This window comes from Anastrepha ludens, chromosome 2 (genome assembly GCF_028408465.1).
Source record: "Anastrepha ludens isolate Willacy chromosome 2, idAnaLude1.1, whole genome shotgun sequence".
NCBI classification, from domain to species: domain Eukaryota; kingdom Metazoa; phylum Arthropoda; class Insecta; order Diptera; family Tephritidae; genus Anastrepha; species Anastrepha ludens.
The window spans coordinates 101193722-101221051 of NC_071498.1; the positions used below are offsets into that span (position 1 = coordinate 101193722).

At 35.9% G+C, this 27330-nt stretch overlaps 2 protein-coding genes across 2 annotated transcripts; both read left to right on the plus strand.

The window, feature by feature from the left end:
* The first annotated feature begins 355 nt into the window (after window positions 1–355).
* On the plus strand, window positions 356–1085 carry LOC128858771 (dolichol-phosphate mannosyltransferase subunit 3). The gene is made up of 2 exons (XM_054095275.1): window positions 356–623; window positions 702–1085. Exons 1-2 carry the CDS (start codon window positions 468–470, stop codon window positions 834–836), a joined length of 291 nt encoding a protein of 96 aa, XP_053951250.1. The 5' UTR covers window positions 356–467; the 3' UTR covers window positions 837–1085.
* Window positions 1086–4740: 3655 nt separating this feature from the next.
* LOC128854915 (GILT-like protein 1) lies at window positions 4741–21470 on the plus strand. The gene is made up of 5 exons (XM_054089374.1): window positions 4741–5101; window positions 19863–19997; window positions 20179–20390; window positions 20593–20740; window positions 20847–21470. Exons 1-5 carry the CDS (start codon window positions 5042–5044, stop codon window positions 21015–21017), a joined length of 726 nt encoding a protein of 241 aa, XP_053945349.1. The 5' UTR covers window positions 4741–5041; the 3' UTR covers window positions 21018–21470.
* Window positions 21471–27330: the final 5860 nt, after the last annotated feature.

The following is a 27330-nucleotide window of genomic DNA, read 5'->3' on the forward strand; positions in this document are numbered from 1 at the left end:
AATGCCTGCATACGAACATTGCTCTTCTAACCTAACACTAACCTTTCACAAAATTACACAACTCTAACAATAAATTACTCAAAAACTATAAGCCTGCAGAGAGTGCGGTTTTCAGTTTTAGGATGGAAATACACCCTTCTATACACCCTTTATATCCTTTATATCAAAGCGTGCACCATTATACTGAATATTCTTCTGAATTTTTAGCACAATTTTATTTTCTTAATTTTTCGAACTTAACGTGCCAAACAAACCAATACCAGCGACATCTATCGAAGTTATTTTCGACATTCACAATAAACATAGATAAACAGCGCCGTTCAATATTACATTAAGCGGCTGCCATTAAATAATTTTACCCAACAGCTGATTTCAATTGTCAAACGCCACGAAACAACACGCAACGTTTAATTGTTTGTATTTAATTTTTCTAACATTCCAACTCATTGCAATCATACCGGCAAATAATGGCTATGACAAATTTACAACAGTGGCTTCTATATATTGGACTGTTTGCGATACCTTATGTAGCGATAGTGGCTGGATATCTACAGGCGCCTGTGTTAACCAAATGGGAATTGGAAATTCAACTGTTACCAATTGTGCTGCTCGTTTCATTTGGGGTGAGTCAGTGCTTAATGTTGTATTAGAACGCAAATCGATAAGTCTATTCATAAATATTGGATTTTTACTAATTGCAGGCTTACGCAGCCACAGTTGTACTCTATCGCACCTTCACATTCAACGACTGCCCACTGGCAGCCAAAGAACTACAGCAACAAATTGAAGAAGCGCGGAAAGATTTAAAAACAAAAGGTTTTATATTTCGCGACTAAATTTTTTAGTAACTGCAATGATTTATTAAACTGGCCAAGATTGCATTCACATTAATTAAATAAATATGGAATATACAAAAACGTTTAACTATGTAGAGGAATATTTTACATAGCTAATTGTATGTAAGTAGCTTTCCACCTAGAAGCGAGTTTCATGAGTTTAGTAAAAACTTGCCCAACACGTTTTTTAATCACATTCTATGCAGGTTTATCTTGTTTACATAATAAAATCCGATTATAGCATCTGAAGTCTTAAACTGCATATATTCTGTAAATGTACTAGACATTAAACACCTGTTAATTTTAATAAGAATTTGAGATGTTAACTACTTGAGAGATCATCATAGGAGTCTATAATGCTAATATTTACAATAGGAAGGAATGTATAAGATTTTAACCTACATATGTGCATAATGCAAGTACGCATATATGTAAATATAAGTTAAGTATACACTGACACAGAACTTAAGCTCTTTGGAGGAACACTAGTTTGTGCTTAAGAGCCAAAAGATGTTTTGTGCGCCAAGCAATTTGAAAACTTTTATAAACTACGTACACACATACATACAACCATTTGAAAATATGGACACCGTGATCATGAAACATCATTTACTATTGAAAAAAGGTTTACTAAAAAGTTTATCATAAAAACTCTGTCAGTTGGAATTGGGTCGGTAGAACAAAAACAGCATAAAGATGGCCAACACAAATTGGAGGAGATGCGTGATCAAACACATGAAACGAATGCTTAATATTTTTTTAGTTAAATTTTTTATTTTCTTATAGTAAATATGGATTTTACCAAACAGAAATACATTAAAAAATAGTTGATAGCATATTTGTTCAATATATATAACAGTGTTATTATATATATATGTACATATATATAATTGGCGCGTACACCCGTTTTGGGTGTTTGGCCGAGCTCCTCCTCCTATTTGAGGTGTGCGTCTTGATGTTCCACAAATGGAGGGACCTACAGTTTCAAGCCGACTCCGAACGGTAAATATTTTTATGAGGAGCTTTTTCGTGGCAGAATTGACCGCAGGATGACCGCGATTAGAAAAACTTTTTGTTCATTTTGGTGTTTCACGGAGATTCGAACCTACGTACTCCTAATTCCGAATGGTAGACGACTCCCTTTACTTCTGTATATAAGCAGGTTTTGTTTTGCATATTCCCTTTAATATGCCGCATAAGAGAGAGTAATAAAAAAATGGCAAACTTACCAAACAAGTTAGAAGCAAAAAAACTTTTTTATTAAGCAATAGAAGTCTACAAATTTAAATAACTACTTTTTTATATTAATTTTTCCATTTTATGTATCCAATTTATATTTTTTTCTATAATATAAAAAAAGACTGTTGCTTGTTGAATAGGCAATAAATAGGTAATTTTAGACGCACTTTAACAAATTCCTTCTGCAAAAAGGATATAACTGATTGGTACACTGCAGATGACGCAGAATAAATAAAAAAGAGGTTGTCTGTAAAGTCGGTTTACTGACGATAGTTTAACGTGACAACGTCATAAGAAAATATTGATGGAATGGTTGCAATTTTCAAACCAAAATTTTAATTTTATTTGTTTGATAGATATTTTGTATGGATGTAGAGGAGGAGGTAAATGGAATTGCAATGGAATAAGTCAAGTTACATTTACACAAACATGAAAAATGACGAAACATTTATCAAATTCATGAAAGATATCTTCAATTTCGATTGTGCATCACACGTTAATAAGTCAACAACACTAAGAGGCATCATCATCGATTTGACTTTCTCAAGACACATTACACTTGAAACACTCCCTTTCATTTCCTATTTTTCCTATCATCGTTTATTCTCAACAGAGAATTGGTTCATTACCATGCACACAGGAAGAAGGCATATGCAAATACAAGTATGTGAATTTATATACAAATGCGCATATACATACATATACATACATATATATGCTCTCTCAAGTAGGACAGAGCCAGATGTCGAACGTTGCCGAACGCGGGGGCCGATTGAGCTCTTTGTCGTTCGTTCCGCGCTCTCGCTTGCAGTTCAAGCACATTAGGTTACATTTGCTTGCGTACGGAATACATAGATTCGTATATTTGATATGTATGCATCTTTACATATAGATTTGTTCTTTTTGAAAATTGCGCGAAATTGTATATGCATATGCATGTTTATATACATATATTAGTATACAACATATCTTATAAGGTATATGGTGAATATTACCATACATTTTTTCCTTCATATATAATAAAAAAATTAATAATAATAACATTAAAACAACAGGTATTATTAACAAACTTGGTTTTATTTTAAATTCTTCAAGTAAATCAAATTAATAATAATCAATAAGAAGGCATATGCAAATACAAATACTTGAATTTATATATGTGCATATGCGCATATACATACATATATACGCTCACTTAAGTAGGAGAGAGCAAGATGTCGAACGTTGCCGTTCGTTTGCTTTGTTTGCTTTGTCGTTCGTTCCGCGCTTTCGCTTGCAGTTCATTCAAGGTAACGGCAATGAGCAAGGTAACGACAAATGAGCAAGGTAACGACACATTTTTTCGTGCGTGCAGCCGGCTAAATCGAATTATAAGACGTTATCACGTCAAAAAGTATTATTTATTTAAAGACAATAATCTTTTATATTTCGTAAAAAGGGAGTACAAAAAGCAATAACTCTCAACTATTGTTCCAAAATCGTATCAAAAGAAGTATTCGTTTATTTCTCGCTTTCTGTTATTGTTGTTGTGGCAGCTCAACAAACCTTAACAGTACGGTATAGCCACTGATCGTCATCGGGGGTTTAAGAGGGCCTATATGTCATGTACGGACATATACAATTAGATATCATTAATGATGAGGGTCCTAATCGAATATACAACAATAGGGTTCGACCTTCACTAGAGGAATTAGAAACGAAAACAAATCATCTCAATAACTCTTCAACTGCTTAGATGGTTTTTTGACATTAGAAAAACAAGTTTACTGACTTCAGCCGAAAAACTAAACTTATTCTCGGAATAATAATTCGTCTTTGTTGTTATCTGCTTTTGTTGTAACAGCATAAAACAGCTGAAGTGACGGTTCTTGGCCGAATGTAAAACCGAGTCGTTCCGATAACGTAGAAGCCAACGTCGTTGAAAAAAATCATAATTCGAATTTTTGTTGTTGTTCTGTATGATGACAGGTACATACATACATACGTTGATTGTAGAATGCCGCCAATGACATTAACTACTTAAATATAAATATATGTGCATACACACATTATAAGTAAGTGACAAAGTAAAATTTATTGGATTATGGTATGAGAAATATAGAAGGACGGAGGCACTGCCCCATAATCATCCTAGAATTAAAGGGGTAAAGATACAATAATTTTATGTGCATTTCTTATGATTGAAAAGTTGTATTGAGTCAACTCGGTGATCCGTGGTTGTTTTAGCTTTTACTTATTTACATTAATTTGACTTTTATAAAGTTTAAATATAGTATATGCAGGTATTTATTCAGATACCTAACTGAAGCTTTCTTTATTTTGAATTTCATACACGCATTTTGCATTGAGACTGATTCCACAGCAGCATTTAATTGAACTTTCCAACACAGTGGGCGATGTATGCAAGAAACTAACGATCAGCCCTAACTACTTTCAATCCATAACGCCACAAATACATATATACTTACATATACACATGCATATCAAAGCATAAAAAATACAGCAAACTAATTAGTGAGTCAAACAACTCAGCAATGCCGCGACTCATAGCCGACCAAGCCAACCAACCGAGTCAAGTCAAATCATGAAGCCAAGTCACCGATTGGCGGTGTAGCGCTCAAACAAAAAGCTGCAGTTCGAGCCCTAGCCGACACTAACTGACTCTGACTGTGAGCAACTGTTTGGCAGTTCAATTTTAGGCGTTGTCCGTTTCGAACGTACTTATTTGTTGGGCAGTGTGTTCTTTTTTTTCTTTATTACCGAAAAAGCATCCTAAACTCCTCTTTTTTTGTTTTTGGCGTCAGCATAGATTCACTACATATATACATATTTTCATTTGAATTGAGTTGACCCCGGATTCGGTTGTTTTTTGACTTTAACGGTGGTAAAACTGCAGTACATAGTGAAAAAAACTAAAAAAAAGTTATATCTCAGCAATACATTGTAAAAAGAAACAAAGTGCTACCATGAGTCAGAACGTAGTTGGATTGTTTTTGGTGTTGATTGCAGTTGCCAATGCAGTGAAGGTAATAATTCTCATGTGATGTGCGAGTAGTTATAAAATATGTTGTATGTATGCATATACAAATACTTTATATTTATATATGTTAGGTGCAGTTACATCTCTTGCTTAAATTCAATGTATGCGATATTATTTGGATTTGTTTAGTGTCTGTAGCAAATTCGTCTGAGAAGAAAAAAATCAATATTCACATGCTAATTGCTGATACAGGGTGTGTTAATTTTTAAGTCAGGTAATAATAAATAATAAATAATATTTGTGAAAGACATGTGAAAAAGCGTATAAGCGTAGCGGATATAATTAAACTAATAACTTAAATAGGCCATATATACACTTTTTTGTGGAAAAAAGTTTTCAATCATAGTTCTCGTCTCTTAGAAAGTGGTTTATTATATACTCGTATATGTGAATAACAATTGCTTACACCTCGAAACCAATTTATATTAATTCATAAACATACATACATACTTATACCATTACATCTCGATATTTGAAAAATATATAATTTGTTTAATAAATGGGAAACTAATTCTGATTGAAAAAAAAACAACATCGTGAGCTTATTACACGCCATTCGATCATTAATATAGTTAGATATTCATGTTTTTAAAAAAATTATATGAACTTGCCAATTGAAATTTGTACGTCAACCGCAACATATTAAACAATAATTTAGATTCCTTCATAAAAATAAAACCTAATTATTCATTGACTTACGTGCTACGCATTTTCATATACATTTTTCTAAACTCAAAACTGTACAAATATTTTACATACACAGATATTTTACATATAATATATACATATATACAGAATAGAACCAGCAGTTGTTATTTTCTTTTAGATAATGGTACATTTTTTTACTATTACAACATTTTTTATAAGATATCCAATGAAACTGAAAACATTCGAAATATTTTAAGAATTACTCCAATTCACTTTTACTACTCAGGTAAGTCGAGTTTATTATATTGTGCGATGTTATTATAATCATCGCACACAAACTTTAAATATTTAAATTGTGCACTCACAACTACATATACATATAAACTATGGAAAAACCCATATGCTTAATGAGGCTCAATTAATAAGATCGGTAAAGATGGCAAGTAAAAATAGAGAATGCACCTGCTGCGGCTGTTCAAATAAAAAAAAAAGAAATCAAAAAGAACAGTTTTTGGATTTTTTTAAGAAGAAAAAATATCAGAATACTCGTATCAGCTCTGCTCGAAGAGTGCGTGATTTTCGAAAGCTGACCGCCGCATAGCTTCGACTAATATCACTTAGTTTTTAGGTCGATCACAAAGAGTACATAAATTGCAATATCTCAGTTTTAGGCATTCCTGCGGCGTCTTCTAGTTAAAACACAATTTTTCGGAGGAGCATAAGCGACTTTTAGTCTTAGCCTAACGAAAAAAAGAGTTGACTTTGAGCAGATGATAGGACGAAAAATCAGACTAATTTTCTAACAAAGCTCCATAGGATAACCTCAAGTATCAAACAATGTGTCCGTTGGCCCATTGTTCGCAATGTGGCGAATTCCACATGTTGAAACCCTGACTCTATTTAGTTGTCCACATCTGTATTCAACGTGTTTATATGTTTGCTCAATCGCCTGCTATATGTAGTTAATCGTTTTGTTGTATTAACCACCTATCAGAGTATCAAAGTGTCTTTAAAAATAAAAAAAGCCATTAGTAAATATACTTGTCTGCACATAAACAAAAAAACCAACCGTAGCATACACGAGACAAAATATAAAATTCAAGTTTTTGTTTTGAAGCAATACTTATTCATGTTGGCTCACCGCTTTGGCCGCCGTTTAATAGTCAATACACGTTTCGATAAATATTTTCGTTTTTTAGTCAGTTCACGGCGCACAGTGTAACGCATACGGCATAAAATTGACAACGCTGGAAAATAATTGTGGGAATGGTGTAATCCCTACTCCCCCTCTCGTGTTTCTGGCAACCCTGGTTGACAACAACGGCGAACGAGAGAGTCGTGTTTTAACTGGCGTGGAAGGTGGTCGATTTCGGGCAAAAAACTAAATACACACTTAATTAATTCCTTAGTAAAAACTTACCTTGTTAATACTTATATAATATTTTAATAAAAGTACAAACCTATATAATTATAAAATATTTTACAGGATGAGCATATGAAATGATAGAAAAAGTATTTTCTAACAGTGGCCGCCCACATAAAAATATCTGCCGATCGGACTCGCGTTAAAATTGTTGGTCCTTCCATTTGTGGAATAGCATCAAGGCGCACACCACAAATAGAAGGAGGAGCTCAGCCAAACCCCCCAAAAAAGGGTATAAGCGCCAATTACATATATAAAATGTAAACCTCCGGCCGGTAAACTCAAAAAGCAGCCGGTAAACTTGAATTCAAACTCACAGTATAGGGTTGCCTTTAAGCCAGTTAGAAGAAAATCATAGGATTTAGCTCAAATTCAAAACATGTACTTATATTAGCAATATGAAGAGAAATATTTTGTCTCAAAATTGATTGCAATAAATAACACCATCAAGTTCAAATTGGGGTGAATAGTCGCACTTAATATTAGTAAGTTGAAAATTAAAATTGGAAAAGACAACAACAGTTTACATGGTTCACCCTACGCTTAGTGTGCAATTATTGTCTGTCCATGCGATCTGTTGGCGCATTTAATCAATATTTCTAGCGAGAATGTGTTTAAGCTGCCTAAGTCCTCGAAGAACTTGATACCTAAAGATCTGAAGCTCGTTGCTTACATAGAAAACGCAGTATGGACTCTACCTCATCCTCATCCCTACTTGATATGTGAGACCAGGCACCTGCCCAATATGCCGAGTCGGATATTAGATTTAGAGAGTCTATATTCTTTCTTCAAACTGAACTCGATACTCTGCAGGTTTCTTCTCAACTTACGAAATCAGGAAATCCATAAGGATTTATATGCTTGCGCGCATTTCTCGGAGCACCGCTATGTCCCGGAACCCAGTACAGATTAACGCTACGCTGTCAAGGCGAATGCGATTACATAAGTAGTTATATGCACTTCAGGGCAATCCGTTACTGATCTAATGGTCTTGTGTTCAAATACTCAAACCGTGAAATATACAGCGGAAGCTGATGCATAGTCAAAGTTATTGCAGGATGTAAACTAATTGTTCTTGGATTTTTTATAAACTATCTACATCCAATTTATATTCTGTGATTAGGAAGACGCACCCATGTAAAAACCTTATTCCTTAATTTGGATAGTAAAAACTGACCGTGCATTAAACAGCAAATGATAGAAAACGTTTTTTCTAATAGCGGTCGCACCTCGGCAGGCAATGGCAGGCCATATGTATATGTATTTCTGCCATGAAGAAAACAACTCATTAAAAACCACCGTCCGTTCGGTGGCGGCTTAAACTGTAGGTCCCTCCATTTCTGGAAACATATCAAGACGCATACCACAAGGTGGAGGAAGACCTCGGCCAAACACCATATAAAGGTTGTAAGCGCCAATTATCGTAACAATGAGATGATATTAACGTAGCCTCAGAGCGAATACTCGAACGGTGTCCAGTCGCATGATCGTGATGGCCAGTAGATGAACGTGCACCAGTCAAAATTCTTCTACACAACATTAAGCGTTACAGTGCGTGTATGACATATAACGCCGTCTTATTGGAACCACAAGTCAAATATATCCATATTGGTCAAAATCCAGATATGCGTATTTACAGCTCACTCGGCATGTCGACAATAGTTGTGTTCGATAAGAAAATTAGCCATCAATCCAAATAAGGAGAGTAAGCGGGAATTCTCTCCCAAAGAAAAGAAAAAGCATAAAAGTTAACAAACGGAAAATTGATCATAATTTGCAAAAATCGGTAGAAGAGGAGATATCAGCTGAGATTGTTTAAAAAAATTTTATTTTGTCCAACAATAATTGCCATAAATATACTTTATGTACTCACATTTTTTCGCTTCTAACTATAAACTGCCAATTTCAAGTCGGCGCAAGAGCAGCAATGCACCAAAGACAAGATTCACCAAAAAATAGTTTTGTTTGTTTATAAAAACTTCTCTCATGCATATGCTTTTTTGCTACCTACGAGTAAAACCTCTCCGGCACGAAATTAACATCTCTCATTTATCGAACTGCCCTTTCGCTTTCTCAATTTTTATGTGATGGATCATTTATTGACTATATCGGACGCCGACTTGCTAGAATTAGGAATAACTGTTGCAAATGTTTGTGTTATCGAACGCAACTAATAATTTTTACGTTTGACTAGCGTGAATGATGGAATGACAGCCTTAGTAAATATTTTGACAGCAGGTTGCCATTGGTATCTTTGACAGCTGTTGAAGCATAACAATTGAAAAACTATCATTGCAATCTGTTTTATGTAAATGTATACATATGTATGCATGTGTAAGTTAGTTATCAAAAGTGGCTGCATCCAATTTACACTAATTTAAATATTGAATTTCAACACTAATGCCAGAATGCTTGATTGTTTTGAAACCAGTTACAAAACATTATTCTGCTTATGGCTGAAATATATGTACGTATGTATGTACATATTTTTGAAGTAGGTGATATTTGTTTTTGCCCCAGCTTATATATACATACATATGTATATATATGTGTATGTATGTATATGCGTGCTACACCACTAGATACAGGTAAACCGGTTTCAAAGAGTTCGTTACGAAACAGCGCTTACATGAAAGGGTAAAAAGCTGCTGAACATGCTATAGTATTTTTATTCTTCATTTATGCTTTGCAAGCAAGTACTTGTTCTCGCATAAACATAAACATGTGCCTGCCCTGCAGTGAAAATTGGAACACCCACAAGTAGAGAGTGGTTCTCTGTTCTCTGTGACCCGTTTTGTAACTGGCGACAAGTTGGAACAAAACGTATGCAAGTAAGACAACAACTAACCGCGTTTATACTGTCTTCAAAACTACCAGTGCTGCTCTAATCAAGAAATAGTCCGCTTTGATGTGGGGTATGCCTGGTAAATGCACGTGCATACTTATAAAAATATGTATATGGGTATATTTTTCGGTAAATGAGCTATACCTAACTAAATTTCATTATTTTCTCACTCAATATTGTTTACTAGGTTTGTTGTGCAAATAACCGGTTTTCCGAATATCCAGTAACTTTTATATCTTACACGACGTTCCAATGTCTTTAGCTCTTTTTCTCTGTTAAGTCGTATTTTGAATAATAATTATAATTAACTAAATTGTTTGCAATTTTCTACGAAACAATTGACATCATATCCACATTTAGCAAATCAAGATACATATATGTATGTACATATGTATGTATGTATATAGAATAGTCGCCTATTAAATATACAGAAGTCTGAGCCAATCACATAAATTTAATTCGTTTCCCAGCGCTTGCGTTTTAGTTATGTGACCCATATAATTACAAAAGGTATACCATGCACATATTGTCTGTCATACCTGTATAAGACACAACCATATTCGAAAAGCTCATTACGGTCAAACGAACCATTCAAAAGGTTAATTTAATTAGAAACTGAAAATTATTATCGCTGAAGCCATTATAGCTATATATTTCTTTATTTAATATTAGTTATTCCGCTCTAAGAAAATTCTAAAAGAAATCCATAATTGGCATGTTCTAGCAGCAAAAGCAATGTGTTTGAGGGTTTATGAAGAATGCACAATAAAACCTAATTATTGAATAAATTATATAACAATTGAATAAATAATTACAAATTGCTCGGCCAACAACAAAAAATCTAGAAAGGCAAAATTCGATAACTCGTTTCATTCCTGTCCTTTTTTGTGTAGAATAAAAAGAAAGAACATAAAGGGTTTTCCAATAAGAGGTGTTACTTCCGTAAAAGATCAATGGTTTCGTTGCTTGTGTGGCACGTAGCACCATCTTGTTGAAAATAAACGTTGTCCAGATAAATACCATCCAATTCTGGCCATAAAAAATCGTTAATCATTTCTCGATAGCGCAATCCATGCACCGTTGCTGTTGCTCCAGCTTCATTTTCGAAAATGTAAGGTCCAATGACTCCGTCGGATCATAAACCGTACCAAACAGTCACACGTTGATTTTCTGAGACAGACCGACAATTTTGCTTGTTGACCAAGCCACCGAGATGAAAATGGGCTTTTCACTCAAGATGATTTTTCGATGGAATTCCGGACCATTTTCATGCATTTCAACGACCCAATCAACACAGGCACGTTGTTGATGATCGGTCGGTTTGAGTTATTGTGTTAACTGGACTTTATAAGCCTTAAGACCCTAATCTTTATGCAAAATACGGTGTAATGACGTTTGTGGAATGCCTAATTCCAAAGAACGACGAGGAATGAACAAACATGGGTTTTCTTCAACACTTTCGGCTACAACAGTAGTACTTTCGGCTGTTCTTAAGCGACGTGCACGGGTTTTATTCTTCCGACAAGGTGCTTCACGATAACCCAAAAATGTTCGAGTTTCACGAACCGTCTTTGTCAAATTTTCACCATTTTTATAGTGAATTTTAATAGTTTCAATGCGTTGTTTAAGCGTGTATCGTTCCATTTTTATTAATGCCGTAGTTTCTACTTGTCAAATATCAAAAAATGACAGCTTCAAAAGTAACATCTACCGAAATAGCGGGATATTCAAAATAACACCTGTTATTGGAAAACTCTTTATAATACATAGCAAGTGAATGATTTGTAGATGAACTGCCGATGGCTTCTTTCCCACCTGAATATTGTAACATTTTGGCACCTTAATAAAAGCTATTTTCAAATAAGACGGAATGAGACTCCGTCAAAAAGTTTGATAATTATATTGACGGAACTTCGTAAAAAGACATTTCCATCAACTATTGCGGTAGTCTAGCGTAAGTGCACTAGCCTGCCATCTCCCGGAGGTTGTGGGTTCGAATCCCACGCAAAGCACGGTCCTCACACTTTTCCAAACTTAACCTACTTTCCTAGTTTCCAAAACAATTCATTCCTCAACCCCAAAAAAAAACCTTATCCTTCCAATCCTTACTCCCGCACAAAAAGTCAGCGCCTTACTTGCATTGCGGCTGCTAAAACTGCATCAATGGCGCCAGCAAGAGGAAGCGGGCAAAATTTAACGAAGTCCTCCACCGTGTGTGATCCTTCTGACAGAAAAATTTGAAACACAGATGACGCTCTAAACAGTTAGAAGGCGTTGTTTCTAAGCAACGATGGGTAGACATATTCCCACTTTTTAGGAATGGTAGCGGCATATTAATCACCTACCCTGCCAGAAACCAAAATAGATTAACGAAACCAATGCAAGACTGAGTCTCCCGAGTGCAGTGAACAAAGAAAAAACAAATTGCAATTATAAATCGAAAATTTCAATAATTATTTCCTCCTTTATACGTAAAGGTCGATTAAACAAAACTGGCAAGTCGATTAGAGTGCGCTCCACAATTGGCAGAAAGTTTAGCTTGCTTATCTATTCCAGAACTGTCACTCTTCGCCTGGCTACCACTGATTTACGTAGTTACCGACCTACAAAGAAACCGCTTATAAGAAAAGCATAACCAGCAAAAACGGTGGAAGTTCGCTAAAGGTCATCATATAAACTGAATGATAAGTAAATGAAAAACTGTGCTTTCCAACAACGGAAGTGATAATAAGTGCCAAGAGGCAAACACCGTACTGTGTTAAGTCAAACATAGTAGCCATGTTATGGTCAGGGGATCAGGGGATCGTATTAATGGTGCAATGGATAAATGGGCCCACTAAAATGGGTCTTCCAACACGACAATGACCCCAACAATACGGGAAAAGCTATAAAATCGTGATTCCAGAGGAATAAAGTGGATGCAGCGGATTGACTTCTACAGTCCTCAGACCTTAACCCATAGAAAACTTATGGAAAATCGTTAAAAAAACTGAATAACAAACTCCATATACCCAAACCATCGTTGACAATTTGACAATGTCCATGCCGCGGCGATGTAAAGCAGTTATTGATTGCAATGGATTTGCCACGAAATATAAAATGTTTCGTTTACTTTATTTAAAATAATGCACTACTTTCTGTAAGTTGCAATTGTTTTGTCTCGTGGATATGTAGGTGTTATAGCCATTTTTTATCTACATTTAAATTAACCCTTTTTTATGTAAATAAACTTCCATTGTTTAAAATAAAACTAAAATATTAGGTGATAAGCGGCTAACTTCGGTGCAATTGACAATATTCGCATTATCTTGTTTCAGCTAAATGGTTTGTGCGACACTGCGCATATAATATCTCATTGCTATTCGCTACTTCGCAGAGCGGATTACCATACGCAAGTACTCGTACTCGTATGCAGGTGAGAGTCAGCGCGGCAACTAAACTACATATGTTCGTCGACTACGCTGCCTGCACTTGTTCACCTCCATTTCAAAAGAAAACCGAAAACAAGGCATTAATTAGTAAAGTGTACTCTACGTTCTCTACACCAATAAAGATTCAATAATTATTTTTTTTATTATCGTCAGACCCATTAGTTTCAACTCGAAAGAACTTAAAACAAAGACACAAATCATCAAAAGTATTAAACAATATATTGTTGAAGAAGAAATAACAGATCATAGCATAGTGCAACTTGCATCAGTTACAAGTCTTCCTCTGAGAACTCATTCCAGAGACAATTTTTATTTTCGATTTATTTCCTTAATTTTAGGAAATTCGCGCATATTGTGTTAAGTGTTTTATCCACATTTAGCCAACAATAATTTTGCCTTATTTTCCCTCCATAAAGATAAAACTGGGTTTTTGCTATATTGGCGACCGGTTTCGAACCAGCTTGAAAGGAGTCGGTACACTGCGTCCCTTATTTGTAATCTATTCTAGGTTGTTTAAACTTTTACGGCTATTTAGCATGGTCTGACATTTAAATATGTCTGCCGTTCAGAACGAAGGAGTGGATGTTGATAAAAGCGAAAGAGCGAGAAAAATCTATCGTTTCAAAACATTGAAGAAGCAGACGAGAATTTTAGGAAGGGAAGTAATCAGAATCAGGTCAGATATTTACAGCAACAATTTTTAGAAACATCTTTTGAACAAGTTCAGGTGTATCTAAATATAAAAATTTCAAAACATGGCATCCAAATAAACGTGACATTAGAATGACATTGAGAACGATTGTGTTTTCAATTGTGTTTTGCGTCTTAATGTTGTCCTACAAATAAATGGATCAACAGTTTTATAGCGACTCCAAAAAGACAGATAGTTCTTATGAGAAGATTTTTCACGCCAGTTGTGCACTCGCAAGTTTGATATTGTTTTCAGTGTGACTACCGCTTTGAAGCCAGATTTACCAAATGGTTCTCACGCGTAAACCCAATCGGCAACGGCATCACCTGTTTTCACTAAATATTCCAGTTTGCACCTGGAAAGTGGTACTCAGAATTGACTAATATCCTCTTATAAGATGGATTAGATAATGACGGTATGGAGTATCCTTTTACGTGATATTTTTAGTGAGGCAACCGTAGCCGAATGGGTTGGTGCGTGTTTACCATTCGGAATTCACAGAGGGAACGTAGGTTCGAATCGCGGAGAAACACCAAAATTAAGAAAAACATTTTTCTAATAGCGGCCTCCGAGGGTATTTCTGTCATGAAAATATCTGCCGTTCGGAGTCGGCTTGAAACTGTAGGTCCCTCCATTTGTGGAACAACATCAAGACGCACACCACAGAAGGAGGAGCTCGGCCAAACACCCAAAAAGGGTGTACGCGCCACTTATATATATATATATACATACATACATATATATATATAACATTTTTTATACTGATATCACGAACAACTGATGTGATGCTATAGCAAAAGTATACAACTGACAGCCAGCTCTTTAGCGTGGAGACTTCTCTTTCGGAGTTAGTATCCCTCGCTTCTATGAACAAATCGGTGTAACCAGAGTCTTCTCTCACATTTTCTTTTTCGCCCGGATATTGTGAGGGAATTTCTTATGAGAAATAATTTTCCGAAAGAGATTTTTTAGCAATTAATTTTTATCGTGTGAATGTGTTTTTGAGTAGTGGAAAGCCAAAAACGTGTAAAGTGTAAAAAAATTAAAAACATAGTTTAAGGTAGCCCTGTTAGATGAGTTCGATTGTTGGACCATCCAACAGAGCAACAGGATTTTAGTCCGTTAAGGCTGTAAAGAAAATCTCACGCGTTCTAAAAGGGCCTCGGCACCTGCAATGAAGATTGGTGAATTAGTGAGAAGTTTTTTTAAGCCGACCAACGGTCATTATGTTATAAAAACCGTTAAAAACCTGGTCCAATCATTGCGAATTGAAGTAAATAGGGAAATAGCAGTGAATTATTTATATAATATTTCAAATTAGTAATAATGAATTTTTGGTAAAAGTACTTAAATTAAATGTTTACTGGTATTTTTAGTTATGCCTAATAAACTAAACTACTTTGCTATAGAATTTGATAGCGATAGCAAAGCGAAAATAAATTAATTTATTTTACGCGAATAGAAAAGCTTTTGGTTCCACGTCAAAGCAAACATCAAACCGCATTATTATTTTTTTTTTTTTTTAATTTCTTCATATTGGCTCGCAATTTTCAGCCATTAGCAACTTCCTGTTACGCGGGACTTCGCTTCACGCTACAAAACAAGCTGCGTTTATATTTGATTCTTGTCTTTAAATGAACGGAAGACGTACATATATTCACTTTACGAAACTTAACTCAACAATAAATGAAAGGAAATGATTAGGACGATGTGCGGAGTTTATTTTCTTTAGAGCTGGATATAACATAATACGCTATTACTGATTTTAATGGATTGCCAAGTGAAAGGACTTGAGGGAATCAAACCCGGTCTGTTTAAAAATAGAAACAAAATTTAAGATTTGAACTATGATTTAAAAAGTGTACCGGTTTTAATGAAGCTAATGTGAAATGATAAGAGCTCGTCAACTATTGAAGTTGTACTTTGACGAAAAGAACAAGCTTACCTTAGAAATACCTACGGCAGACAAAGTGCCAGTATTTCTGTATAAAATATTTGCTTAACTAACTGCGAACGAGAGTTATGCGGCTGTTTTATGGACAACTCCTTTTACAACTCTTGGTGTATTATATGATAAATCAAACTGTCATTAAAGGATCATTGGTAAAAGGGCGGGAGTTTACGTGTGAGCAGAGGCAGCTAGTACTCCGAAATCTCACTGTTCTAGTTATCTTTGGCCCGCAGCCAGTTATACTCTTCCTTTCAATATCGAGGACTCTACAGTAACTTAGGAAATATTTTCGTTCTATGATTAATGGAAGGTATTGAAATAACTATGGTTGTAGGCCCCCGTAGCTGAATGGGTTGGTGCGCGATTACCATTCGGAATTCAGAGAGAATCTCGGTGTATGACCAAAAAGAAAAAAAAAGTTTTTTCTAATGCCAATGGCAAACCTCCGAGTGTATTTCTGCCATGAAAAAGCTCCTCATAAAAAATATCTGCCCTTCGGAGTCGGCTTAAAACGGTAGGTCCCTCAATTTGTGAAACAACATCAAAATGCTCGCCACAAATGGGAGGAGGAGCTCGGCCAAACACCCAAAAAGGGTATACGCGCCAATTTTACGTATAGGTATAATATAAATATATACGAGGTGAAGTCCACAATAAACAAGACTGATGTCATAAAATTGTTTTTGATGGCGCCATCTTTTTAATGAGTTAGTGCGTTGGAAGCTACATATCTACCTGACTTCCAGTGAAAGCTTGATGACATTCGGTTTAGTGGAAGCGAAGTTAATGTGCCTAAAGTGTCAGTATGTTTGTGTCATCGGTACAAAAATGAGTTTCGAACAAAGAGCTGATATCAAATTTTGTTTTAAAATCGGTAAAACGGTTACCGAAACATTGCAATTGATGAAAAAAGTTTATGGCGATGATTGTCTATCTCGTCCCAGAGTTCATGAGTGGATTACACATTTCAGAGATAGTTGTGAGGACATATGTAAAAGTCAATGAATGTGCGGGCCGCCCAAAACTCCTAATCACCGAAAACTCCATCAAGATTGCTCGTAAATTTATCAAAAATTAACCGAAATCATCGTCGAAATTCATGGAATCGGAGTTGAATATCTCCAAAACATCGATTTATCGCATTTTAACCCACCCAAAAAATCGCGTTTGGAGAAATCAAAAATCAAGTCGATGCTCATTTGATTTTAAGATTCTAAAGGAATTGTCCAGAAGGAGTTCATGACAACGGGACAAACCGTGAATGCAGTTTTCTATCTTGGCGTTTTGAAGCGTTTGTTGCATCACATTCGTCGGATTCGCCCTGCATTTCACTCTTGTGACAAATTTTTTTGACTAGAAATCGGATTTTAATCATCAATCACTCAACGCATTCGCCTGATATTGCTTCCTGTGACTTCTACCTATTCGGAAAATTGCATTTGGTCATGAAAGGAAAACGTTTTGCGTCCGTAGAGGCCATCCAAAAGGCTTGTACCGACATCCTGACGGACATTTCGGTCAATGACCAGAAACACTATTTCGAAAAGCTTTTAGATCGCGCAAAACAGTGTATCGAGGCCAGAGGGGACTATTTTGAATAAATAAACACGAAGTCTTCAGAAAAAATCTCCTGTCGTTTCTATTTTAGCTCAGTCTTGTTCATTTTGGACTTCACCTTGTAGATAGTTGGAGAAAATCCGTAAACGACGTTTATTGAGGTTTGCAAAAAATTATGGCAGCAATACGCGTGCCAAATACGATATTACATTTTATAATAAGCAATAACAGGCCAAAACGCCTATGGGCACACGTTAGCAATTGAGAGTACTCGTATATTAGCTATTTTATTAGTGAATATAATAATCAATAATTATAGTTTTTAGTTACATTAACAATAATAATTATCCATAACACAGAAAGCACAGGGTTGTACGGAAAAAATATTCTTATAAGCTAAGATTATTTTATAATCTCGTTATTTAATTACGGATTGGGAGTTAAGCTTGTAGTACATAACGTAGTTAGTGAGTAAATATGTATATATTTCGATTTATCTCGCATATGTATATGAACAATAAATTTATATGTACAGACAATGTCTGGGTTAAATCGCATAAACGAGCGGGAAATGTATTAAAGTACTGCGCAACTATAATGTTAAGAAATAAGAAAAGAAATATTAACACTAGAACTACGAAGATTTACCATATACCTACTTCAACTAACCGGTCATTTTGACCGTTTTTTTTGTTTAACTACACAAAACAGTAGAAATTTAGAAATAAAACTAAAAATTCATAAGATAATTACATTTTCAAGCAAAAGAAACATATTTTATTCATTTATTGTAATTACATAACATAAAAAACAAAATTACATAACATAAGTTCTTGGCTTCATAAGCGCCACGCGCAAATAAAATGGCCAGAAAAGCGTTGAATTTTTCTTCTGATAAATCCAATTCTTCACCAGTAACTCGTAAACCTTCTTGTTGTGTGCATGTTATGATATGATGTATAATATCACGATTAATTAGTAATGAGAAAGCACTACTCACAACATTCTTTAGAATTTTTTTTTTTTTGCATATCCTGTAGGTCCTACTTTTTGTTTGAAAATGGTATGTTTTGGTTTTCTCCCTGGATAGGATCCAGCTTTGATTTCATTCCAAATAGTTCCATTAGCAATTTCAGTTTGCTGATCTTCACTCTCATCGGAATAGGACGGAAATCTTAGACTTTTTCTTTTACATACCTTGAGTATTGTCTCCTCTTCACTATCACTGGATACATAGACTTTCTCTTTATCAAACTGGACCGCTGAAATATTTGTTGATTTGCAAACAACTTCGGATATATCTTCGCATATATTTGTTATATCTTCAAGAAATTTTGTTTTTTTCGAATGTGACGCCATTTTCAGGGTAATAACTTCTAACTGAAAACTATAATTTTATTTCCCTTTCTAATAATGAAAAAAATATTCAATCAGAAACCACTTACAATGTATGCAAGAATAATGTGAGATTATAAAGAAATATAAAAAATATTCAATTTATTGTCATTTGCAACTATACACGGTAAATAAGAATACTAAATTGAAATGTTTATATGCTACGATTTATCATAACTTATCAGTATAGGGGTTACAGACTGACTGTAGAAATTGTATTCATATTACGGATTTAGTATAACTGTATATATCATATTACAGTTATACAAATTTTCGCATAATATATGGAAAACGCAAAATCTTTGAATTCCGGGAATTTTCCATATTCAAAAAGAATATTTCAAGAATATACAAAAAGTATTCATGATATTTTTATGACCGATCAAAATGACCGGTTCGTATATTTAGGTATAACACATAGTTAACTCTGAAAATTGGAAGCGTAAGAACAAAATAATCTATAATATTATTCTATACACAAATTTAATAAAAATCATGACATTATCGAAAAAAATGTAATTGGAATATTTAAGAGGAAATGGGAAATAAATGTTCCAACCGGTCATTTTGACCGGTTCGTAGTTCTAGTGTTAAGGAGTATTAATAGGTCAGTAGCGAAAGGCAGTAGGGAAATAATTGAACACTTGTCAAAACAGATGGTGCAGGTATTGTTAGTTTATTTTCTATTATTTTCATTGTTCCTGATTGAATTTTGCTATTTTTTTTTAGTTTGATTAACATGCATATTATATGATATTATCGAAGATTTTTTGTCTTATTTTAATTGTTTCTCTTTTTCTACACAGGTACCTGTAACCATCTATTATGAGTCACTTTGTCCGGATAGCGCTAAGTTCATTACCGAACAAGTCTATCCAGCTGTTAAGGGTGAGCTGAGAGACTATGTAGACATCACATGGGTACCTTATGGCAAATCTCACGTATGTATCCTACACTAATATGTGTATGTATGTCTGAATGTACATGCTGCGTAAGTGCACGCATAGAGCAGCCAAAAAGCGCATTCAAAAAGGCATAATTTTGCTTGACCAGCTATTTCTTGTTTTCACATTGATTATGTGACTTATCTGTGTATGTTTGTTTGTTTGTTTACCTCTGCAGTTTACAACGCAAGGTGCTGATGTGCTATTTGACTGTCATCACGGTCAAAATGAATGCTACGGCAACAAAGTGCATGCCTGTGCCATTGAACACATACAGGCCAACTCCTACCAGACTGAGTTCACCAGGGAATCATTGACATTGGACTTCATCAACTGCATGATGAAGGTGGGCAAGAACTTCGACGACAATGTATACCCGGGCGGACGCTGGTGAGTGACGAACGCTTCGCATACATATGTACTTATGTACGTGCAAGTGTGTATGTAAAATGTGTATGATTATAATGAATAAGTCACATTTGTTTGAACTAACGTACTCATGTGTATGTATTGTGTGCCTATATGTATGTAGGTACAACTTTCTGGCGGTCACGATTTTTTTATTTACATATTTGTTGTTGCAATATTTTAGTGCACGTGACAATCACATTAGCGCCTGGGAAAATATTCAACAATGCGCCAACTCTACCGAGGGTAGCCATTTGCTAAAGAAACAGGGCGAGGCCACCGATCAATTCCAGAATCCATTGAAGAGCGTGCCGACTGTTGTTTTCAAGCAGGTAAGTCATTTTGATTTGCATAGTATGTATTAACTGAAGTCGATTTTTAAATAGTTTTGCTTGTACTATTTAAACTATTATTTTTTAACTTATCTTTTTTCTTCAGCAATTCGATGCCAAAGAGAATGATATGGCCATGTCCAACTTCTTGAGTGTTGCGTGCAAATACATTCCTCAGCCACAACCCAAAGTGTGTATGGCGCTCAACTCTGCCGTAGCCACTACTGTCACGCCTATTTTGGGCTTGTTGGCCTATGCTTTGCTACGGTTCTTCTAAGGCGCAACAGCTGTCTCAATAGAAGCGTGTATCTCTATTCAGCGCTTATTCAGAAGTTCCAAAAAAAACTTTATTGAAATGCAAACATAAAGTTGGAAGAACGATGTTTATTTCATATTTTATTTTATTTTTTATATTTTTATTTTTATGTGGAAACCACCCGTCCACGCACTGTGGTTGCAGCTTTTGTATCTTAAAGCATTTTATACATATATGCATACATATTTAAATATTTAAGTTTTTACAGAATTCTAAAACTTATCACACTATTTTTGAAAATAACTACTGCACAAATCCGTCCATCTACTCTATTATGGAATATCTTTTTTGATAAAATTTTATTTGTAACTCATTAATATCAATCTGCAGTTGTAAAATATTTATGCATACATTTGTGTGTATTGTGAATTAACAAATAAATTGAAGTATATCCATATACATATTTCAAACATAGATTTCAAATCGTAGTTTTATTTATAAACAATAATAAGTCCCTTCAGACGAAAATATCACCAAATAGAAATTGGGTAACTTCCCTGCATAGTTATTAAAAGGTGCCCAGTTCAAAACAAAGGTATTTCCTAGTGTAGGGCAAAATCGGTACATCATTTAGGAAGCACTCAATTCCCAAAACAATTGGCAGTACCCGATTGCCAAATGTATCGATACTGCGTACTGAAAAGTACGAGCCATAAAATTGAAAATTGTACTCAGTATGAATTAATAGCAGCCGCCGTAGCCGAATGGGAAGGTGCGTGACTACCACTCGAGAGTGCGTAGGTTCGCACATCCGTGCCTGAACATCAAATAATAGACACCGATTTTTCTAATAGCGGTCGCCACTCGCCAGGCAATGGCAAACCTCCGAATGTATTTCTGCTACATTTGCCGTTCGGTGTCAGATCCCTCCATTTGTGGAACAACATCAATACGCACACCACGAATAGGAGGAGGAGTTCGGCAAAACACCTAACAGAAGTGTACGCGCCAATTATTTATTTTATTTATGCAGGTAAGCATTGTAGCGCGTAAAGGTCAAAATAAAGATTTCCAACACTCAGAATCCTTTTTGTTTTTTAGTAAAAAAGTTATCCAAAAACAAAATTGGATGATTGTCCTCAGCGGGGAAGCTGGAGCTCTTCATCTGCTGTAGGTGGTGGTGGGACTCCGATTACGGCATTCTGTGGTCGGGAGCTTAAGATGGTGGTGATGGTATCCCGATGAATGTCGTTTATTGTCTGTCTTAACACTGTCTGGTCCAATAGATGTCTGTTCGTTTTGTCCTGGATCTCGTCGATGTAATTGAGGAGGTGTCTCCTGACGTGCCTGGAAGGCGGCTATGGCTCAAGCAGGTGTCTGCAAGGGTGAGACCTGCAGTAGCACCCAAGCAGAAACTATTTGCTGAATAGTTTATTGTGCTCCTTTACAAGGAGCAACTGTACCTCGTTGTGAAGGTGTTGACGAGGGGACATCAGAAGGTAACTCGTCGCTGTCCGAATGGTAGAGTTTTGGCAAGTCTGGAGCTTTATCCACTACTTGTCACTAGTTCCAGGCGACCAGACAGGCGCTGCGTAGTTAGAACCGGCCGGTCAATTGCCTAAAATGTCGATAGCAACATTTCTTTGTCTTTGCCCCAAGTGCTGCCATCGAGAGATTTGAGAACCTCGTTGCGATTTCGGACTTTAGTGGCAATTGCAGTTGTGTGCGCAGAGAAGGAGAGCAAACTGTCAAAGGTTGCACCGAAAACTTTGGGATTGTTAACAGTCAGAATTGGTATGTCATCGACTTTTACCTTGAGTTGCAGTTTGACCTCCTTTGTCCAAGTGGTAAAGAGGGTTGACGTGGACTTTGTGGGGACAAGTTGGATATTCCTCGCAGTGAAAAAGCGAGAAAGATCGGTGAGGCAGACCTTCACTTTGGCGCACAGGTCATCAATGTCAATGTAAGTGGTCTATGTAGTTGGAGTAGTAGTAAAGAACTTGGAGTCGGCTGGAGTGCTATTAGCGAAATTATTCATATGTGTTACCCGAGGGCTTCCTCAATATAGAACAGACTTACAGTACTCAAATGAATTCAGTACTACATGCATATTAAAGTGAGATGAGTATATTTACTCTGCTTATGTCTTCTTAAGTGGTTTTCTTTCCATGTCTTGAAATCATTGAAAATTACCTCAATTTAAAAATAAAGTACTTCAAGATTGTAAATAAAGTACCTGATACTAGAGTAAAAGCACCCAATTATGAAAAGAGTTGTTACCGAAGTACTCGATTCTTAATATTTTTCATCTAGTATTTTCATTATTTTTATATGCTTTCGAACTCTGCCAATCAGACCGTCGTGGCTTCACTGTATGTGGTGCCTACTAGTGGACCACTTTTAGAAGAGAATTCTTGAACTATAGCGCGATAACCTACATATAAGGCGACAATTTTCTGTGGCTTGCATGAAAATAATCGATCGGCGTTAAGTCAGTGGTATCGGTGTCCAGTGAATGCCACCGCCATGCGAAATGATGAAACCCTCCAATAAATTTAATGTGCCCGTGAAGTGTGGCTGGTGGCGTCATCCTGTTGGAAACTCATATTTGAGCGTTCTATGTTATCCATTCTAGACCATGAAAAGTTTGTTATCAGCGTGCGTTACCGGTTGACATTGACAGTGAGCACAGAAATAAGGGCCGATGTTACAGCAGGACTAAGTGGATTTTCTTTACCCAAAACTAGCGATTTCGCTTGTTCACGTAGCCAATTAACCGAAAAGAGTCAGACTATTGAATACGTCATTGATTTTCATAATTACAATAATTTTAATAATTTCAAAGCGTCGTTGCATTATACAGCATTCTAAGCCAAATTTTACAGCTGAAGCTTTACCAAGATGTGCGCTTTGATTTTAGTTATGGAAATGGAGAATAATATAGGACACATGAAATATACGCGAATGACTCAATAACCTCAGGAAATGAACCAGAAGTTATCACTGCGGCCGTAAATTTTGGAATTTCAGAAAAGTGGAGCTGAATGCTTAGGCAGAACCTTGTCATGACAATATTTTTTTGTTTATTTATAGGTGAGGGTCTTAAGCTTACGTGTCAACAAAACCAAATCTTTAATCCCAATGCTGAGGAAATACTCATATAAAAAATCCTCTGCTTAAGCTTGAGTTAATAAATCAAGTATGCCTGTCCTTAATATAAACTTAGACGGCTAATATCCTACTCGTAAACGGCTGATCTGCACAGCATAATCGTGGCCCAACGAACTTTTACATCGAGCCTCTATTGCTAGAGGCCCTCGAGCTCGGATAACAACATACATATGAACCAAGTCACAAGCGCTTCACCAATACAATACGCGGTCTAAATCCGCATTGTCTCCAAAAAGCTTTCTAGATAAGTACTGCATCCCGTATCTAGTTATATTCCATTAATAACATATCATTCAGATGGAGCCTCAGTTTCGCTGACAGGATCTCAAACAGTCGGCCCAATTTTTGAGGACTTGACATAGCGCCAGAGGAAATAAATGAGAGGTGTCAAATCGCATGATCACTACTTCGAGTGTTGATTCGCTTGTATGGCCTTTAGTCTCATCTTGTTGTCGAGCTCTAGCCATAAAAAGCTAGCTAATAACGTCGCTATATGTTGTAAATAGGGCGGCCGCCATAGCCTAATAGGTTGGTGCATGACTACCATTCGGAATTTAGAAAGAACGTAGGTTCGAATCTCGTTGAAACACGAAAATGAAGAAAAACATTTTTCTAATAGCAGTCGCCCGTCGCCAGGCTATGGCAAACCTCCGACGGAATTTCTGTCATGAAAAAGCTCCTCATAAAAAATATCTGCCGTTCGGAGTCGGCTTGAAACTGTAGGTCCCTCCATTTGTAGAACAACATCAAGGCGCACACCACAAATGGGAGGAAAAGCTCGGCCAAACACCTAAAAAGGGTTTACGCGCCAATTATATAGGGATATATATAACGTTATCCTACTTAAAATATATATTGTATATATATACGCTGCACCCTTCCTCATTTCGAAATAAATAAATTCCGATGTTATGCCATAAACCGCAGCAAAAAGTCAGTATTTATGGGTGCATTGATGCTTAATCAACAATTTGCAAGTTTTATTTGTCCCAATAATGGCAACTTTACTTGTTGACATAGTCGGAGAGCTATAAATAAACTTTGTACCGGAAGATCAAAACCGGATCTGCATATTTACAATCGAGCCGGGATTTCTAAAATATTTTTGTAATAATTTCCAAACATTGGGAAAGCGATGCATAATGAATGAATTGGCAAACCTTGCTGAATAGTTTGATTACTGCATGTCATGGGTAAATTTTACAGCTGCTGAAACATATTTATACATTTATTCATTCATTTTAGTAAGTCAAGAAGTACAAAGTTTCTTACAGACTACATAGAACTAAGAGTATTTATATAGAAGTAAGTAACAAAATTAAAGCTTAGGAAACTAGATTCACAAAATACTAGGTAATTATTTAGATTTCTTACAAAGAAAGAAATTTTTTAATTGGGTTTGAAATACAAGTTAATTATTTTAATAAAACACCAATTTATTTTTGATGTAATTTTTATTTATTTCCCTTGCTAATGCAAGGGCAGCCGGTCTCAGCGGAAGAGTTATAACAACTAACTAACTTGGTGACTGCACCTGAATACCTAACTTTGAAATTTAGCTATTGCATGTGGACAACGCGTGACTTGAAGTTGCTGATAGAGCGTCTGCCGTATGTTGGTGATATCGGCTTACGCTCGCTGCTTGAACGTGGGATCGCTGCCTAACTGCCTGCTGCAATGTTGGTGATATCGGCTTACGCTCGCTGCTTGAACGTGGGATCGCTGCCTAACTGCCTGCTGCATTGCTTGCTCTGCGGATATGGTGGATATTGTTACATTTATTGTTGCGACTACTTTGTTATTAGAGCCGCAACATGGGGTATTGCTGGTGTTGTTGTCATGTGCCAAAATTATTATGTGTTAACTACTCCCCCACTTGAAGTGAAGCCGTCCTCGGCTTCCTTTATGGCCTTGTTCAACCTTACTTTGTTGTTCCATTGTTTAATGGAGATAAGCGCGGTAATTACCATGACAGCTATTCCAAGGACTATCAAAGAGCTTATGGATTGAACTGATCGCGTATTGATCAGTCCCTGCAATTGCGATATGAGCTTCAGATTTCTTATGTTGATTTTTTTGCAGGTAAGGAAGTGATAGTACCGATATGTGATCGGTAAAGTTAATATTCTGAGCGGGAGCGGCTTCTGGACGCGAACGGGCTATTTTATTCCAGTTGGTGTAAGTGGTAGTATTAATAGTTATTTCTCCTTCAAAAGTAATTAGAAAAGTGCCTTTGGTCAACTCTGTAAGGTTCCCGTCAAATATCGACGCGGGTTGGTTATTTATTTATACAATCCCATTATCGATTTCTTCAGCAACTACTATCTGATCGGCTGATTTCGACTTACAGTTTGCAGAGTGTTTATTTAGAAGTTGCATTGCGCAAGGACTCTCTTGCAAGGGCTGGCAAAAACTCGCCATCATGGTTTCTCTGCAATTATGGACTGGAACATATCTTCCGGAGCACTCAGCTACTGCATCGGTTTCCAAAGAAAGTATCTTCTCAATGTGTACCACAGGCAATAGCTTTACATAGTTACAAACACTAGTTATTTTCGGAAATTTAATAATGAAATAAATACATTGCATATCTTGCAATATCTTAATTTTAGATACTTGTAGTATGTCACTTATGCTAACATTGGTAGAGTGCTCAGCTGCTAAAATATCATTAATTTCTAAACCATTCAACAAAATCGGGTTAATAACATTTATTTTCCCTAAGGTGACAGATGTTATAATTGTTTCCAATTCCATTATTACTGCCCTATTTCTCGCAGAGGCTAAAGCAAATAGATTGCCTGTATCTATCTGTATTTTTTTAGAAGTTCTTAATAGTTCATTAACAGTTTTGGTCAGTTCATTTATTCTTTTCTGTGTTTTAGAATTTATCGATATTTATTGTTCATGAGATTCTATTAAGGTCTCAGTTTTGGTCTTAATCTCCTGGAAATCATCGAAGTCCGGCGTTCCTGCGATGTATTTTAATGCAGTTCCCAACACGTTAATACTACGAGCCTGTCGGTGATGAAGTCTTACTGCGTCGAGTAGTTGGGTAATCTGCTCCGCGTCATTTGTAAGAGTCGTTTTATGTGTGTTTGTGGAAATTGGTCCAAGAGTCTGTTCGTATCATCAACTATTGCCTCATAATTCGATAGGTTGG

Coding starts and splice junctions, on each gene's coding strand:
- LOC128854915 (XM_054089374.1), top strand. CDS start 5,042: ATGAGTCAGAACGTAGTTGGATTGTTTTTGGTGTTGATTGCAGTTGCC. Junction 19,998..20,178: donor TACCTTATGGCAAATCTCAC/GTATGTATCCTA, acceptor TTACCTCTGCAG/TTTACAACGCAAGGTGCTGA. Junction 20,391..20,592: donor GTATACCCGGGCGGACGCTG/GTGAGTGACGAA, acceptor GCAATATTTTAG/TGCACGTGACAATCACATTA.
- LOC128858771 (XM_054095275.1), top strand. CDS start 468: ATGGCTATGACAAATTTACAACAGTGGCTTCTATATATTGGACTGTTT. Junction 624..701: donor TGCTGCTCGTTTCATTTGGG/GTGAGTCAGTGC, acceptor TACTAATTGCAG/GCTTACGCAGCCACAGTTGT.